Raw genomic sequence first — 16,610 nt, 5'->3', positions numbered from 1 at the left:
GCTATGCCTAAGTTAGACTATCGTTGGGCATCGGTTGTGTAGGCCGACAACAGGTTCAGCATTCGTTGGTATAAGTTATCTATAACACAACGAAACGTTCTGTGTCCGTTACCAATGCGTTATACATAAGACCAAGTCGCTATGAATACGTCCGAATCTTTTTAAAAAAACATCAAAAGTTCAACGTAAGCCAGCGTTTTACATACATTTTAATACGTTGCCATCGCTGGCTAAAACGTCAAGGTGTGACCGGGCCTTAATAGGAAGGAGAGAATAGGAGGAGTAGCAATCTGGGTAAAGGACAGCATTGCATCAAGAGAAAGGGATGACATTAGGGAAGGAATAAATGTTGAGGATTCTGTGTGGGTAGAGATTAGAGATTGTAAAAACAGTAAGATACTGGTGGGATGCTTTTATAGGGCTCCGGGTGGGAAGGAAGAGGAGGAAGGAGGAGTACATGATGAATTCAAAAGGGCATGTGGTCAGGGAAGAGTATTGATTGTGGGGGATTTTAACTTGCCAGGGATAGATTGGGTCCAGGAACAGGGAATGGGAAGGGCAGATGAGGATTTCCTAGTTTTAGTCCAGGATTGCTTTTTTAACCGTTTGAAGATAAGCCCACGAAGGGGGGGGGGGTGCAGTGTTAGACCTTTTAAGTAACGATCCCAATATGGTGGAGCAGGTGGAGGTTGGGGAGCATTTAGGAGCAAGTGACCATAACATTGTGTGTGCGTTCGAGTTGAGGGTTAGAGTTCAGGATCACAGTGTAAGACTATTGGATTTAAGGAAGGCAAATTTTGAGGGTATGAGGAGAGAATTGGGTGATGTCGATTGGGAGACTCTAACAACAGGACAATCAGCATCAGAAAAATGGGAAACCTTCAAGGACCAAATGTGTAGAGTGCAGAGTAAGTACATTCCAATGAGGTGTAAAACTAGAAGTAGAAAGAGACCAGGGTGGTTGAGCAGTGAGATGAGGAACGATATTAAGGAGAAGCAAAATGCATTTATTAGGTTTAAAATAACAGGACTGGAGTTAGATTTATATCATTATTGGAGTAAACAGAGGCAAGTGAAGAAAATAACTCGGCAAGCCAAAAGAGAGTATGAGGACATGGCTAAGAATATTAAACATAATAGCAAGGCTTTCTTTAAGTATATCAGGGGAAAAGAATAGGTTAGGACCAGTGTGGACCCATTGAGGAATAGCACCGGGAGAGTGTTAGTGATGAAAGTGAGATGGCAGGCTTATTAAACAGATATTTTTTTTTCAACTTTTACACAAGCACAGTCAGGAGAATTGCCAATAGCTGAGAGTATCTATCGAGGAGGTGAGGAAGGGCTTTTACAGAATATCCAGGTTCGAGTGGAGGAAGTAAAGGAACAGCTTGGTAATCTAAAAGAAGATAAGGCTCCGGGTCCAGATAATATACAACTGAGAGTATTGAGAGAGGTGGCTGAGCAGGCAGGCAAAATGTTAATGGATATTTTCAGTAGCTCACTGGAGTCAGGACAGGTACCGGAGGATTGGAGAGTAGCAAATGTAACACCATTATTTAAGAAAGGATCCAGCGAAGGATGAGGAAACTGTAGACCGGTTAGTTTGACTTCAGTTGTGGGGAAGGTGTTGGAGACATTAATTAAGGACCAGATGAGTGGCCATTTAAATAAATACAAACTAAAGGTAGTCAGCATGGGTTTACCAAAGGTAGTTCCTGTTTGACAAATCTTTTTGAGTTCGATGAAACAGTGTATGATTTGGTGGATGAGGGAAAGGCAGTGGATATCTAGACTTTAAGGATATCTAGATTTAAGTAAGATATCTAGACTTTAAGAAGGCATTTGATAAGGTACCACATCGGAGGTTGTTAGCCAAAGTGAGGGCTTGTGGAGTGGCTGGTCAGGTAGCTAATTGGATTGCAAACTGGCTTAGTGAGAGGAAGCAAAGAGTGGCTGTGAGTGGGAGGATGTCTTGCTGGGAGGGTGTAAGTAGTGGGGTACCTCAGGAATCAGTACTCGGACCACTGCTATTCAATATTTATATCAACGATTTGGATAATGGGGTAAAGAGTAAGCTTTCCAAATTTGCGGATGACACAAAGCTTGGAGGTAAGGTGGAGAGCAGAGGGGGTGGTGATCAGATACACGAGAGTATTGATACTTGTATGGATTGGGCAAAAGATTGGCAGATGGAATTTAACCTGAGCAAGTGTAAGGTGTTGGGGATGGGAAAGAACAATGAAAATAGCGATTACAGGATGCAAGGAGTAATTTTAGAGCGTGTCACACAGGAGAAGGATCTGGGGGTGGTAATAGATACGGGAAGTAAGCAGGCAGCATGGTGCCAGGATGATAGGTAAAGCAATTAGGGTTTTAGGCTGTATATGGAGGGGGATCAATTATAAATCAAAAGAGGTGGTGTTAACATTGTACAGGAATTTAGTGAGGGCCACATTTAGAATATTGTGTGCAGTTTTGGTCACCACAGTTCCAGAAGGACATAGATGCCATAGAGAAGGTTCAGCGTCAGGCTACTAGATTTATTCCGGGCCGAGCTAGACTCAGCTATGAGGAGCGGTTGAAGGAGACAGGGCTTTATTCACTGGAAAGGAGGCGGTTGAGAGGAGATATGATAGAGATGTTTAAGATAATGAAAGGTATTGATAAAATAAGTGCAGATGAATTATTCAACAGAGTAGACAGTGACAGACCCAGGGGCCATAGCCTGAGAGTGATGAAGAAGAGGAGAGTTAAGACGGTAGTAAGGCAGAAGACTTTCACTCAGAGTAGTTAATGCATGGAATGGTCTCCCTGGAAAGGTAGTGGCAGCAGAAAAAGTAGATAAGTTTAAATTCGAATTAGATTGGTACCTGGAAGTTATGGAGATGGAGGGGTATGGGGATGTTGATAAGACTTTTAGGTAGTTTGAGTCGTGATGGGTGATTGTGTGCGGAGTGCTGTTGGTGGGGGTATTGTTAAGGGGGGGGGGTTGTGTGGATGATGTGTGTTTTTAACCAAGCTCATTCCCCCTCTCTGAGGGGAAGAAAATAAATAAATAAATAAATAAATTACAACAAAAAAATATATATAATTTTTTTTGTTCTTTCATTAATTAAAATGTTCTTGGCTTGGTGTGGTGTTCGCGCAGGCATGACGGACTGAATGGTCTCCACCTGTGTTGGATTTCCTTGTTCCTCGGAAGAGCCGGACCTGGGGCCACCACTCACGATTAACTTTGTGGTCCGGTGGGTTGCTTTAGAACCACGAACGCCAATCAATTCACCATGAGTTCCAGTGTCCTCCGTCTAATTATGCCATTTAACTAGAAGTCACGTGGTTATCTGAACGGGGAGCGTGCCCTCGGCAAAGCACCAATGTTATCTTGATTAGGGCAGCCGAGGGTTTAACCGCTGGTGCGTGCCGACTATTATTGGTCGATTTGTGTGGTAATTACCTCCCAGTCTATCTCGGTTCAGACAATGCTGGATCAATGGAAGGAAAGGACAAGCACGGACAGGTTGGAACGTCAACAAAGGAATTTATTAATGAGAAAATAAATAAATAAAAATAATTTTATATTTGTTAGGTAAAAATAAGTTAATTCGAAGCAATCAAAATATTCGTAAGCAAATAAATAATTAATCAGGCACTGATAGAAAAAGACACAAAGAGCAGATGCTTATCTCTATTCCTTACTTAACAATTAAACCTAGACAAGGGTACCCAGCAGATCATTGGGGGGGGGGGTGGGGGGAAGAGAAATCATCTCGCTCACCAATTAGAAATCGTACGTCAAATAAAATGTCCTGAAATGTGTGAGCGTGCCTTGTCCGTTGCTTGCGCCCAGCCTTACCGTGCACCCACTTGCAAACAGGCCGGAACGCCAATCGACGTCACCCCCAAGAATCAGGCATGCCAATAGCAGGTCTCGAGCAGAAGGAGCGTAAACGGTCCGAGCGTCACCCACCGCCAGGAGCCACAACCGACTGACAGATGTTAGGAGCTGTGAGAAGCTGAGGCGGTGTGAGAAACTGGAAAGCTGCAAGGCCGTCACCAACTGTCGCCAGCTCAGCAACCTTCTGACTGGAAATCGACGAAGCAACCGTCTGACTGGTAAAGCCGTCTGACTGACTTGTTATCGACCGACCTGCTGCGCATGGACCTCCCATCTTCGTTTTATAGGCAGCCCATCTGGGCGGGCGCAGACTCCAGCCAAATCCACCCTGCCCCATTTGTGAATCGTTGCCATGACAACACGCAGGTCCCGCGATTATTTCTAGATTACGATGCCATGTTTGTGGTCCTGGACGAACGGCAAAAAGCAGCCATCTGTCATAATTACCGAGCGAAAACGTGTAGCGCTCATAAAATGTCAACAACAATTATCACTTCAATGTTCAGCCTGATATGAAACGGACCAGTTAGCGTCCATAGAGCTGCTGAACGGGGTGCCAAACGTCAACAGAAAGAGGTGGGCGTCAGTGAAAGAGACGGGTGTCGAGCCTCCGATGGGCCAACGCTATCTCGCATGCATGAATGTGTCTGTCATAAAGAGAAAAAGGAGCTTTCCACAAGAGAGGGAATCTATTCTTTACCCTTCTCAACGCATCACATTGAGAATCCCACCAGACATGGAGATAGATCTATCCTGGACATGCATTTTGGAAAATAACTATCTGAGGACCGAGACGTTGGTATGCATTCGTCGGATTAGATTCTGAAATCCGTAACAATATATATATATATATATATATATATATATATATATATATATATATATATATATATATATATATATATATATATATATACATACATATGTACATACATATATATTGTTATGAATTTGGAAGTCTTTTGCACACAGACAGTCAGCAGTCCCACAGTTCAGTTATTTCGTGAAGTATATGTGGATAGTTAGAATCCCTCCCCTATGTCTAATGGGTTAATTTCATGTGTGCGCTGCGGGTTTCTTTTATAGTCATATTTTTTACATCTTTAAATTTGCCAACGCCAACAAAACCCTCACTTCACTCCTCCTCCCACACTGCGGGCGAACAAGCGCTTCACCCGCCCAACCTTCACTTCACACCACGGTGCCATAACGCATGTGTTTCTGACGACGGACGTGGGCGGAGCCCCCTCACCTCGGAGCTCTGACTCCGTCACATCAGAAAAGAATGTCTCCCCTGTCGACACTGGGGAAGGCAAAAGAGCCTCTCGGGGGAGGAGCAACGAGACGCCGACATGCCCTCCTCCAATCACGGCTGACAACCACGACACCCGAAACCCCTCGTTCAATCCGGAGGAGAGTTACCAGAGAAACGGATCCCTCCACCTCACATGGGGGGGGGGATAAAAAGAAACGAGAGGCGCTCAAAGACGAGTGGGGGTCCTTTTTCAGTCGTGCCTTGGTCATCTTGGTTCCCGTCTTCGTTCCCTGGTCGTCGTCGTCGTTCGTTGGTGGCTGCTCGCTGGATTCTGGCAGTGGGTTTGAGTCCCACCATGGTGATTCGTGTGCGCTCGTTGGATTGTGGTTCGTGTGGAGCGTTCGAGCTGGGGACCTCGATCCCTTTAACGTCTCCAAGTTCACAAGTGCGGGTCGGCCAGACCGCATGAGGCGGTTAGGTACCCGACCAAACTCTAACCCCCGGCTTGTCTATCCTCCGTGGCTGGAGGGTCTGAATAAAGGCCAGTTGGCTCCATTTCTTTTTGGGTGTGTGTGTCTGTCTGTGGCCAGTCTTAGAAGTAGAATTGCATAAGTGCCTTGCTTATTGTACATTGCAATTTAGTCGGATTAACTGAGCTCTGTGTCTCCCTTCCTGATTATTGTGAATAAACCCCGTGTTAAATGTACCAGCTCTTTTTCTGTGCTTTCTCTCATTGGCATAGCATGGTTCGGGTTTGAGTTAGAGTGAGGCCGATTGTGCCGTAGATTGTTATTTGGACCGGCGCGGCTTTGGTAATTCCCACTCGGTTACGCCGGATCCGAGTCGGTAACAGCGACTCGGTTTGGACAAAGCCGGCCGAGGGTGCGGCTTCCCCGGGAGCTAGACCGCGCGGCTAATTAGGTAAATTGGAATCAGCCAAAAAGACCCTAACCGCATGGTCGAAATATTGGCGTCCACGGACCATTAAACGATCCGTCGACCGGAATTATCCGGAGAGACGCCCTTCAATTCTGGGTGGTTTTTTTTTGGGGGGGGGGGGAGACGGCCCACCTGCTCCATCTTGCGGTCATTTCTCACCCCCGAACCCGGCACCACAACAATATATATATACATATATACAGGCACTCCTCACTTAATAACCTACCTGTTTAACGACCGCTCGGATTTACGACCAGCTCTCCGACCAGTCGGTATTGTACGCTGTACGAGAACTTTGGTTGTGGAAACAGCAGCGCGGCGTCTCAGCGTCATTTCCTCGCCATCTCAAGTCCTTCCATTTCACTACCACGACCACACTTTGAAGGATTCAATGACTAAAATGTTAATCTGAATGTCTTTTTTTTTATAACTTTAATATTTTTTGGTACATTATTTTTGTAATTTTTGCTGATTGTATTTTTATGTTCTGCAATATGTAAGAGTTATGCAAATTAAAACAAAGTTATCAAGTTGAAGTTTCCTTTGGACCTTTTCTTTATTCAGAATAAATAAAAACGATTAGCTGTATTTATAGTATGCAAACATAAGTAATGTATATTAGAGCTGATTTCCTCTATCCTGTTTATTACAGAATACAGTACACTACTGAATAAACATTTAAAAATATATCCTCGCTTATCGACCAATTCGCTTAACAAGCTAGTCATAGGAACGGAACTCAGTCGTTAAGTGAGGAGTGCCGGTATATATATAAATAAAAAATAAAATGACCGTTTTTACAGCCATTTTTCCCTGCTGTGCAGGGGTTTGGCTTTTTCTTGAGGCAATGTTTTATGGCCGGATGCCCTTCCTGACGCCAACCCTGGTCGCCTCTTACGACACACAGGGATATGGTACACCTATTCTAACCGGGGCATACACCGGGACCAGTACACTGGTACTCATTTCGCCGACCTCGGAAGGATGACAGGCTGAGTCAACCCCCTGGTGTTAATTCAGCAGCCAACGGGGCTTAAACTCAGGACCCTGGGATCCCAAGCCGCCACCCTAACCACTAAGCCAACACCAGGCTTCTATATATATATATATATATATATATATATATATATATATATATATATATATATATATATATATATATATATATATATATATATATATATATATACATACATACATACATATATACATACATACATACATATATACAGTGGGGAGAACAAGTATTTGATACACTGCCGATTTTGCAGGTTTTCCCACTTACAAAGCACGTCGAGGTCTGTAATTTTTATCATAGGTACACTTCAACTGTGAAAGATGGGATCTAAAGCAAAAATCCTGAAAATCACATTGTATGATTTAAAAAAAAAATAATTAATTTGCATTTTATTGCATGAAATAAGTATTTGATCACCTACCAACCAGTAAGAATTCCGGCTCTCACAGACCTGTTAGTTTTGTCTTGAAGAAGCCCTCCCATTCTCCACTCATTACCTGTATTAACTGCACCTGTTTGAACTCATTATCTGCATAAAAGACAGCTGTCCACACTCAATCAATCAGACTCCAACCTCTCCACAATGGGTAAGACCAGGGAGCTGTCTGGGGACATCAGGGACAAAATTGTGGACTTGCACAAGGTTGGGATGGGCAACAGGACAATAGGCAAGCAGCTTGGTCAGAAGGCAACAACTGTTGGCGCAATTATTAGAAAATGGAAGAAGTTCAAGATAACAGTCAATCTCCCGCGGTGTGGGGCTCCATGCAAGATCTCACCTCGTGGAGCCTCAGTGATCATGAGAAAGGTGAGGGATCAGCCCAGAACTACATGGCAGGACCTGGTCAATGACCTGAAGAGAGCTGGGACCACAGTATCAAAGAAAACCATAAGTAACACACTATGCCGTCATGGATTAAAATCCTGCAGCGCACGCAAGGTCCCTCTGCTCAAGCCAGCGCATGTCCAGGCCCGTCTGAAGTTTGCCAATGACCATCTGGATGATCCAGAGGAGGAATGGGAGCAGGTCATGTGATCTGATGAGACCAAAATAGAGCTTTTTGGTTTAAACTCCACTCGCCGTGTTTGGAGGAAGAAGAAGGATGAGTACAACCCCAAGAACACCATCCCAACCGTGAAGCATGGAGGTGGAAACGTCATTCTTTGGGGATGCTTTTCTGCAAAGGGGACAGGACGACTGCACCGTATTGAGGGGAGGATGGATGGGGCCATGTATCGTGAGATCTTGGCCAACAACCTCCTTCCCTCAACAAGAGTATTGAAGATGGGGCGTGGCTGGGTCATCCAGCATGACAACGACCCGAAACACACAGCCAGGGCAACTAAGGAGTGGCTCCGTAAGAAACATCTCAAGGTCCTGGAGTGGCCTAGCCAGTCTCCAGACCTGAACCCAATAAAACATCTTTGGAGGGTGCTGAAAGTCTGTGTTGCCCAGCGACAGCCCCGAAACCTGAAGGATCTGGAGAAGATCTGTATGGAGGAGTGGGCCAAAATCCCTGCTGCAGTCTGTGCAAACCTGGTTAAGAACGACAGGAAACGTCTGATCTCTGTAATTGCAAACAAAGGTTTCTGTACCAAATATTAAGTTCTGCTTTTCTGATGCAACAAATACTTATTTCATGCAATAAAATGCAAATTAATTATTTAAAAATCATACAATGTGATTTTCAGGATTTTTGTTTTAGATTCTGTCTTTCACAGTTGAAGTGTACCTATGATAAAAATTACAGACCTCTACGTGCTTTGTAAGTGGGAAAACCTGCAAAATCGGCAGTGTATCAAATACTTGTTCTCCCCACTGCATATATATATATATATATATATATATATATATATATATATATATATATATATATATATATATATATATATATATATATATATATATATATATATCGAAACGTGGAGTGTGATGAGCACTCCCCCGATCCCCATTGGACATTGATTCCCTAGATCATGGGGTGTAGCGCTGCCGGTACCTATGCAGGATGACGAAAGTCCGAGTCTTCAGGTTCTTGGTGCTTCCATTCTTGCTCTACGGATGTGAGACTTGGACTCTGACCAGGGATCTGAGACGGTGACTTAATTCCTTTGGTACCAGTTCTCTTCTGAGAATCCTTGGCTATCGCTGGTTGGACTTTGTGTCCAACGAGCGGTTGCTGAGAGAGACTCAAATGAGATTTGTTACCTACATAGTCCGTGAGCATCAGCTACAGCTGTATGGATATGTGGCTCGTTTTCCTGATGCTGATCCTGCTCACCAGATTCTCTCACCATGTGTGCCTCATGAGTGGAGAAGGCCAATGGGCTGATCACGTTTCTTGTGGTTGCAGCAGGTTGATCGACATCCCACGGATATGGTGATGGGCTAGGCATCTGCCTGGGGGATGGCCAGACGGAGACCCCTGGAGCACCGGCGTAAAGTGGACACAGCGACGCACTGCTCCAGCGCATGCTCCCACACCTGACCTGATCTGACACGTGATAAGCTCATGAATCTCTTAACCTGAGCCAAATTTCAAAAATTAAACTGCAAAGTTGACCTTAGCAGTCCCAACTGCTAAATAAGTGTTTATTTGTCCAATTCACACATTTTTTGACACCCTCTTCCACTCCTCTCATGCTGACCTCCTCCCAAACCCCCTCCACTACCATACAACTCTCCGGAGATCAAGGAGAGGAAGCGGTGTCAAAAAATGTGCAAATTGGACAAATGAATGCTTTTTTAGCAGTCAGAACTGCAACTCGGATCAATTCTGCAGATTCAATTATGAAATTTGGCTCAGATAAAGATATTCTGGAGCTTATCGCATTTTAGTTGTAAAATGTGTGCGGATATTAAATAAAGGCACAAACACTGGCGTGGCTTTTTTGACGATTGAAGGAAAACGCCCTTCCTTTCCTTCCCCTCCCCTCAGGCTTACCTCCACCCAAAGCCCCTCCCCGCTCCAAGGACGTCTCCGGCTGTTGTCTGGGCAGTGTTTAGTATGACCCATTTGAATGTACCCTTTTCATTCAATCCTGCACTAATGCTGGCAGACAGGACCATCTCCCTCATCTCCGCTTCCTCTCAAGTCCACCTACCAAATGAAAGTTGAACCCCCCATCCTGTCCCCTCAAGGGCCATGACCAAATGCAAGTCGAAAACCCCTCCTGCTCCCTTTCCCCCTCTCTATGCATCCTCCTTGCTCCCACCTCCTTCCTGGACTGTATGGCGACATGTGGTAAAGTATCGCTCTCTGCCCCTTCTTCGCTCTCCCCATCCCCCCCCCACCCCTTCCTTCTTCTCTTTCTGCATTTCCATGGAGATGAATATCTATGAGTATGTCCCAGGTTTGAGGTGTGTAATCTCAACAGATGATCATCTGAAATCAATTACTTTAACACAATATATCAAACATTTCTTGAGCTTTGCTTCTTACAAGTGTCTGGCTTGAGATAAACATGTTTAATTGTTTGTTTGTTTTCTTTCAGTGAAAGGTATCTCGTTTCTCTGAAAGACTCACCTGAGTTTGCCATGAACGGTTGACACTCTCTTTGTGAGCCACCTCCATGTCTATGTCCTCCACGTTTTTCATCAGATTCTGAATTTGTTGCTTCGCAGTGTCTAACATAACATCTTTAGCCTGAATATGTTCATTCACGTTGTCCAACTGAAAAGTGAAGAAAACAAGATGAGGTGAAAAAAAAAACAAGTGATGAAGAAAACTCAACTTTGAAAAACATCGACTGATATGGAGAGGACTTGTATTAAATAACCTGAAGCATCATCCATACAAAACGTTGACAGCACAAAGTAAACAAGAAAAAGAGCAATCAGAGAATGCAAACCCTCATCAGGACTTCTTTGGAGTGGTGTATTTTTATAGTTTATAGGGTAAATCCAATATGGCTGCCAAACCACGTGACCGATGACATTATATGTGTGACCCTTTTCTTCTTCATGGATAGGCAGTCATATGTGTAAAGTATCACCATGATCTTTTCAGCCATTTCAAAGAAGAATTTTTGAAGGTTTAAAAAAAAAACGATATATATATATATATATATATATATATATATATATATATATATATATATATATATATATATATATATATATATACTGTATATGTGGCTGCCAAATAACATGACCAATGACGTCATCACAAAATATTGTGGACCATTATCTCCCTAGATGACCCTCAACATTTTTTATAATGATCGAATGTAGCATTCTACATCTGCAATTCTGATGTCATAACGAAGGCACCTATGACATCATAAAAATACCACACATTCCCCATGAGGAGTACTTGCGATGTGCCACTTGCACACCCATGGCTTGGGGAACACTTTTGTGGTTTCCCCTCGATTTATCCAGCCGTTTTTGAGCAGAAGATTATTATAGGTTTTACAGTAAATGTAATATGGCTGCTAAACCATGTGATCAATGACATCATATGTGTGACCCTTTTGTTGTTCCTCAAGGACAGGCGGTCAAAGGTATAAAGTTTCACCTCGATCTGTTCAGCCACTTCGGAGAAGATTTTTGAAGGATTTTTTTTTTCAACAACATGGCTACCGTATCACGTGACCAATAACATCATGAAATTTCTTTCTATGGACTATTTTATCCCAAGATGACCCTCAAAAAAATTTCATACTGATCGGATGTGGCATTCTACATGTGCAATTATGATGTCATAACGAGGGCACCTATGATGTCATAAAAAAAAAATCACACTCATTCCCCATGAGGAGTTGTTGCTATGTGCCAAGTTTCAATTTTTCCTTGGCGCGCTTTCAGAGATACAAATGTCCAAAGTTTTTCCGTTTTTCCAATATGACTGGCACACCACATGACCTATGACATCATAATTATCATTAAAACATTCTACACGAGTAGTCGCATCAATGGTGAAATTTTTGTCTCAATCCGACTCGTGGTTGTGAAGATAAACACGAAAATTCTGTGCAGACAAACAGACAAAGAGACAAACAAAGGACCCGTAAAACCTCTCCTTTGGCGAGAGTAACGAGAACACTTGGTAGAGCGCAAACATCTGCCAGGCTTTTTATTGTCACCTACCCAACTAATCCACCAAGTTTTGTCACAACCCTTCCACAACGATTTGAGATATTAGATCCAGCCGATCATTGGGATACAAAGCGTAAACTGTTTAGCCTGGTGAAGGGAAGTATGAGCTCCATCGAGTGCCCATTCTATGGGTGGCCATAAAGTCTGGAAACATAGATAGTATTATGTCATTATGTTACAGTTTGAAGATGTCCTTGATGAAAGATGAACGCGTTGAGGTGATACAGCTGAGTGGATGCGAGGGCGAGTCAAATCGACGGATAGCAACGCACTTCAATGCATGTCGCAGGTTTATCCAGTGAAAATCAGAGACACAAATCATCTGAGGCAACGCATCATGGATGCATGTGCAAGGATTGATGGGAATGCTGCATTAATTGAGTCAACAGCTTATTGTCAGGTCAGGCCAGATCATATCTGTGACTTGCTACAGGTATCATGTAAACCTGTACTAATCTGTTCCATGGTCGGGTTGTCGGTGACTAAACCGTCTCCCCCACCAGGGTTTCTGGTGAGGAGGGTGTTTGGATATGGACACCCAGCAGGATTAAAAACAAAACCTGTCAAAGGGCGGAGGAGCTCCTTGTGAGCCAACGGCCATCCATATCTAGTGCCCAACTGTGTCTGTGGACGTCCTCCTGCAGTTGGGTTACTTCTTATTAGTAGAGAGGTGGCAGGATTTGCACTCCGGCCACCGTAAAACCCTTCACTCCACAAAACACAACAACGCAAAGAAATCTGAAAACCCACTTCATGGGAGTACCTCCTGTGCAGCTTCCCTTTGCAGAGCAGCTCACTGGATGACGGGATTGGGACAAAGCCTTCGGGATCCCCAATCTTTGAAGATAGGAGGGAAACCACGGGGTAACATTCCCAGGTCAGATTGCGGGAGAGTGAGTCGGAGTGGTGCTGAGGTGTCGTCCAACAGACAGCGTTCTCCTTGGGTTAACCTGAGGCGGTCCATTCGGGTGGTGCCTGGAATGTCATATCCCTAAAAGAGGATGATCACCTGTCTCTGATATCATTTGAGCCCAAGTGTTTGGACATCGGCATTGCAGCACTCTCTGAGGTTCAGAGACCGGATTGCGGCGAGATCATGGCGGGTGGTTACACCTACCATTGGTCTGGTCGCTCTGATGGTGCCCAAGGAGTTGCTGTAGCTGTGTCCAATAAGTTGACTCCAATGATAATTGATGTAACACCGGTCAACGAGCATATGAGACTAAGGAGTTGTCACTCCTTAGGTGTCATTTCCTGGTCTATGTTTCTGCTCCGACTGAGGCGAGTGATCTCACCATGAAGGATGCATTTGATGCCACGCTCGAGTCTGTGGTTGATCAGTGCCCCAGACGAGATACTCTTTTAGTCTTGGGGGATTTCAATGCATCGACTGGAACTGATCGGGATGGTTATGAGACGCGTGTTGGTTTCCATGGGTCTGGAACTGTGAAACTGAAGAGCACTAAGTTCCTTGACTTTGCAAGAAGTCATGAACTCAGGGTGGCAGTTCACGTTTTCAGCGCCCACAAGCTCATCCCTGGACTTGGTATTCCAACGCTAGCGGTGTGGCAAAGGAGGTTGACCATCTGCTCGTTGATGGTCGCTGGAGGATGATCGAGAACTGCAGGGTCTTCCGGAGTGCTCAGTTCCTCAATACTGACCACTCACTTGTAGCAACTCTAACGTTGCACCTTAAATACAGGAGAATGGTACCATCCCAGCCCAGGCTGGATGTTGTCAAACTCAAGGATGAGAGGGTAGCGGAGGAGTTTGCGAACAAGCTGAGTGGAGATTTGCGGGGTCTGGGTGCGTTGGAAGATCCTGAAGAGTTGTGGAGTGCCTTCAAGAACACCGTCCTTGATGTTGCCGGTGGATGTCTTGGAACTCACCGCTGGGCAAAGAAGAATTTTGTCTCTCAAGGGACACTGGATACCATTGACCAGAGTAACAGGGCCAGGCTGAATGGCAGAGCTGAGCTGTTCAGGGAGCTGAGGCGAAAACTGTATGTGCGCTAAGGCTGGACAAGGAGGCCTATGTGCGAGGAATCTGTGAGGGGGTAGATCACCATCACCTGTGGTCAAGTGATTCTCGTCCTGCTTACAGGGGAATTCGCGCATTGCGTTCATCCAAACCCATCTCTCGGTGTACTGCAGTTAGAGTAGAGGGTGGTAGGCTCTTGACAGAGGAGTCCGAAGTGAAAGCCCCCTGGGTTGGTTACTTTGAGCGGTTGTACCAGGCTGATCCACCAGCTGTCAATTTGTACGTCAGGGGTTTTACAATAACTGTTGCTGACCCTCCAGTCAACTGTGGTCCACCTTAGTTTGTGGAACCGCGGGCTGCGGTGAACCGCTTGAAATGGGGTAAAGCTCCAGGGATCTGTGGCATCCATGCTGAACTTCTCAAGGCTGGTGGAAAATGCTGCACTCATCATTGCATGCAGTTCTGTGCTCTGCCTGGAACACAGGTGTCATCCCAACTGACTGGAAGAGGGGCCTTGTTGTCCCTCTCTGGAAAGGGAAGGGTGATCGCCAAGACTGCAACAACTACTGAGGGGTGGCGCTGCTCTTTGCAGGGGTGATGTTGTCGGAGGGGTGATGTTGGAGAGATCCAGCTGTGGTGCATCATTTGGGAATGTCAAGATCTCTGACATTGATTTTGCAGATGATGACAGTCATCTTTGCGGAGACTTTAGATATCCTTTTGGGGGCCCTCGAGGTGCTGAATGAGGAGTCGGAGCCGCTGGGATTATGGGTTTCCTGGGTTAAAACGAAGATCCCGGCTTTCAATGACATCTTGGATGCTACTGTCCTGTCTGTGCCTGTTTATGGTGAGGATGTTGAGGTCGTGGAGAGATTCACTTTCCTTGGCAGTGATATTCATGTTTCTGCTGGCTCTAAGTCAAAGGTCTATAGACGTCTGGGTCGGGCCTGGGGAGTGATCGATTCACTGGATAATGGGGTGTGGCACTGCTGGTACCTGTGCGGGAGGACGAAAGTCCCAGTCTTCAGGTCCTTGGTGCTTCCAGTCTTGTTCTATGGATGTGAGACTTGGACTCTGACCAGGGATCTGAGATGGAGACTTAATTCCTTTGGTACCTGGTCTCTTCGGAGAATCCTTGGCTATCGCTGGTCGGACTTTGTGTCCAACGAGCGGTTGCTGAGAGAGACTCAAATGAGATTTGTTACCTGCATAGTCCATGAGCATCAGCTGTGGCTGTATGGACATGTGGCTCGTTTTCCTGACGCTGATCCTGGTCACCGGATTCTCTCAGCGAGGGAGTCTCGTGAGTGGAGGAGGCCAATTGGCCGACCACGTGCTTCGTGGTTGCAGCAGGTTGATCGGCATCTCAGGGAGATGGGGATGGGTCAGGCATCTGCCTGGGGGATGGCCAGACGCAGGCCCCTGGAGTACCGGCAGAAAGTGGAGGCAGCGATGCGCTGCTGTGGCGCATGCTCCCATACCTGATCTGACCTGACCTGTTCATTGCAATTTTGCACTTGTCATGAGGGACAACACATTGAACATGTCATGTAATGAAATTGGACATATCATGTATTGTAATGTAATGTCAACAAACCATTTATAATTTTTTTTTACGGTTGTGGGGATAGATAGAGGTATTTAATGGGGGAACTTAGCAGTGAATAGAGTAGTTTGGTCCGTAGACGTGTAGGAGGCATCTTGTTATAATTAAGGCGGGAAACTGTAAGCTTAAGTATTACGTGTCACTATACGGGGGGGGGGGGCAGTTTTAATTCGCTAGGGTTTAAGAATAAAATTCCCCAGTATGTAACTGCCCTGTGACTTATCCCGATGTCTTTATAACCAAAAGCATGATAAGAAACAAGCAAACATGCTGAGCAGGCAGAAGCCCTGCCTCCAAGGGTGGCAGCGGGCAAAGTCACGCCCCAGAAGCTCAAGATTGATGAGCGTGACGTCAGAAGCTGGCCGAGCAGGCAGAGGCCCCACCTTCCCAGGTTTCTTGTGAGCTGACCATGCCCCAAAGGTGGACGATTGATGGGTGTGACATGAGACGCATAGAGGAAGAGGGCGTGGGAGCATCATACGAAATAGGACGAGATTTTAGCAGAGCACACACATGAAGCAGAGGCAGAGGCGGGAGTTCAGGGTGAGTGCACGCACGAAGGAAGACGCTGGCCTTTGGCTCTTGGTCGAGTCGTGAGAAACAGACCCCGAGCCTCGTGTAAGTCAAATATAGCAGGTCGGTGAGGACGATCGATGCACGAAGTAGCTACACGTCTGAGCCTTGGTGTTGAGTGCTGCTCGCGGAGTGCCTGGCTTACGTTTGTCCTGCTACGAGAGAAGTGACGGCGCCGTTTGCACGTGTCTGCATGTGCTGGTGGAAGCACCTCCATTCCAAGCTCCACAAAGACAAGCTCTG

At 45.4% G+C, this 16,610-nt stretch overlaps 1 protein-coding gene across 2 annotated transcripts in view; it reads right to left on the bottom strand.

Moving 5' to 3' along the window:
* LOC147019285 (uncharacterized) overlaps window positions 1-16,610 on the bottom strand; it is a 75,134-nt gene that overhangs the window by 51,140 nt on the left and 7,384 nt on the right. For both annotated transcript variants that reach the window (XR_015062726.1, XM_085899655.1), the window contains exon 5: window positions 10,635-10,781. Coding sequence is in view for 1 of the 2 variants with exons in the window: in XM_085899655.1 (XP_085755781.1) it covers window positions 10,635-10,781 (147 nt within the window). In the remaining variant the exon portion in view is untranslated. The remainder of the gene's footprint in view (window positions 1-10,634; window positions 10,782-16,610) is intronic.

The sequence above is a fragment of the Eptatretus burgeri genome, chromosome 10 (genome assembly GCF_056783735.1).
Source record: "Eptatretus burgeri isolate ZD-2024b chromosome 10, Ebu_testis_v1, whole genome shotgun sequence".
Classification (NCBI taxonomy): Eukaryota; Metazoa; Chordata; class Myxini; order Myxiniformes; family Myxinidae; genus Eptatretus; species Eptatretus burgeri.
This window is presented reverse-complemented; position numbering and strand designations above follow the sequence as displayed.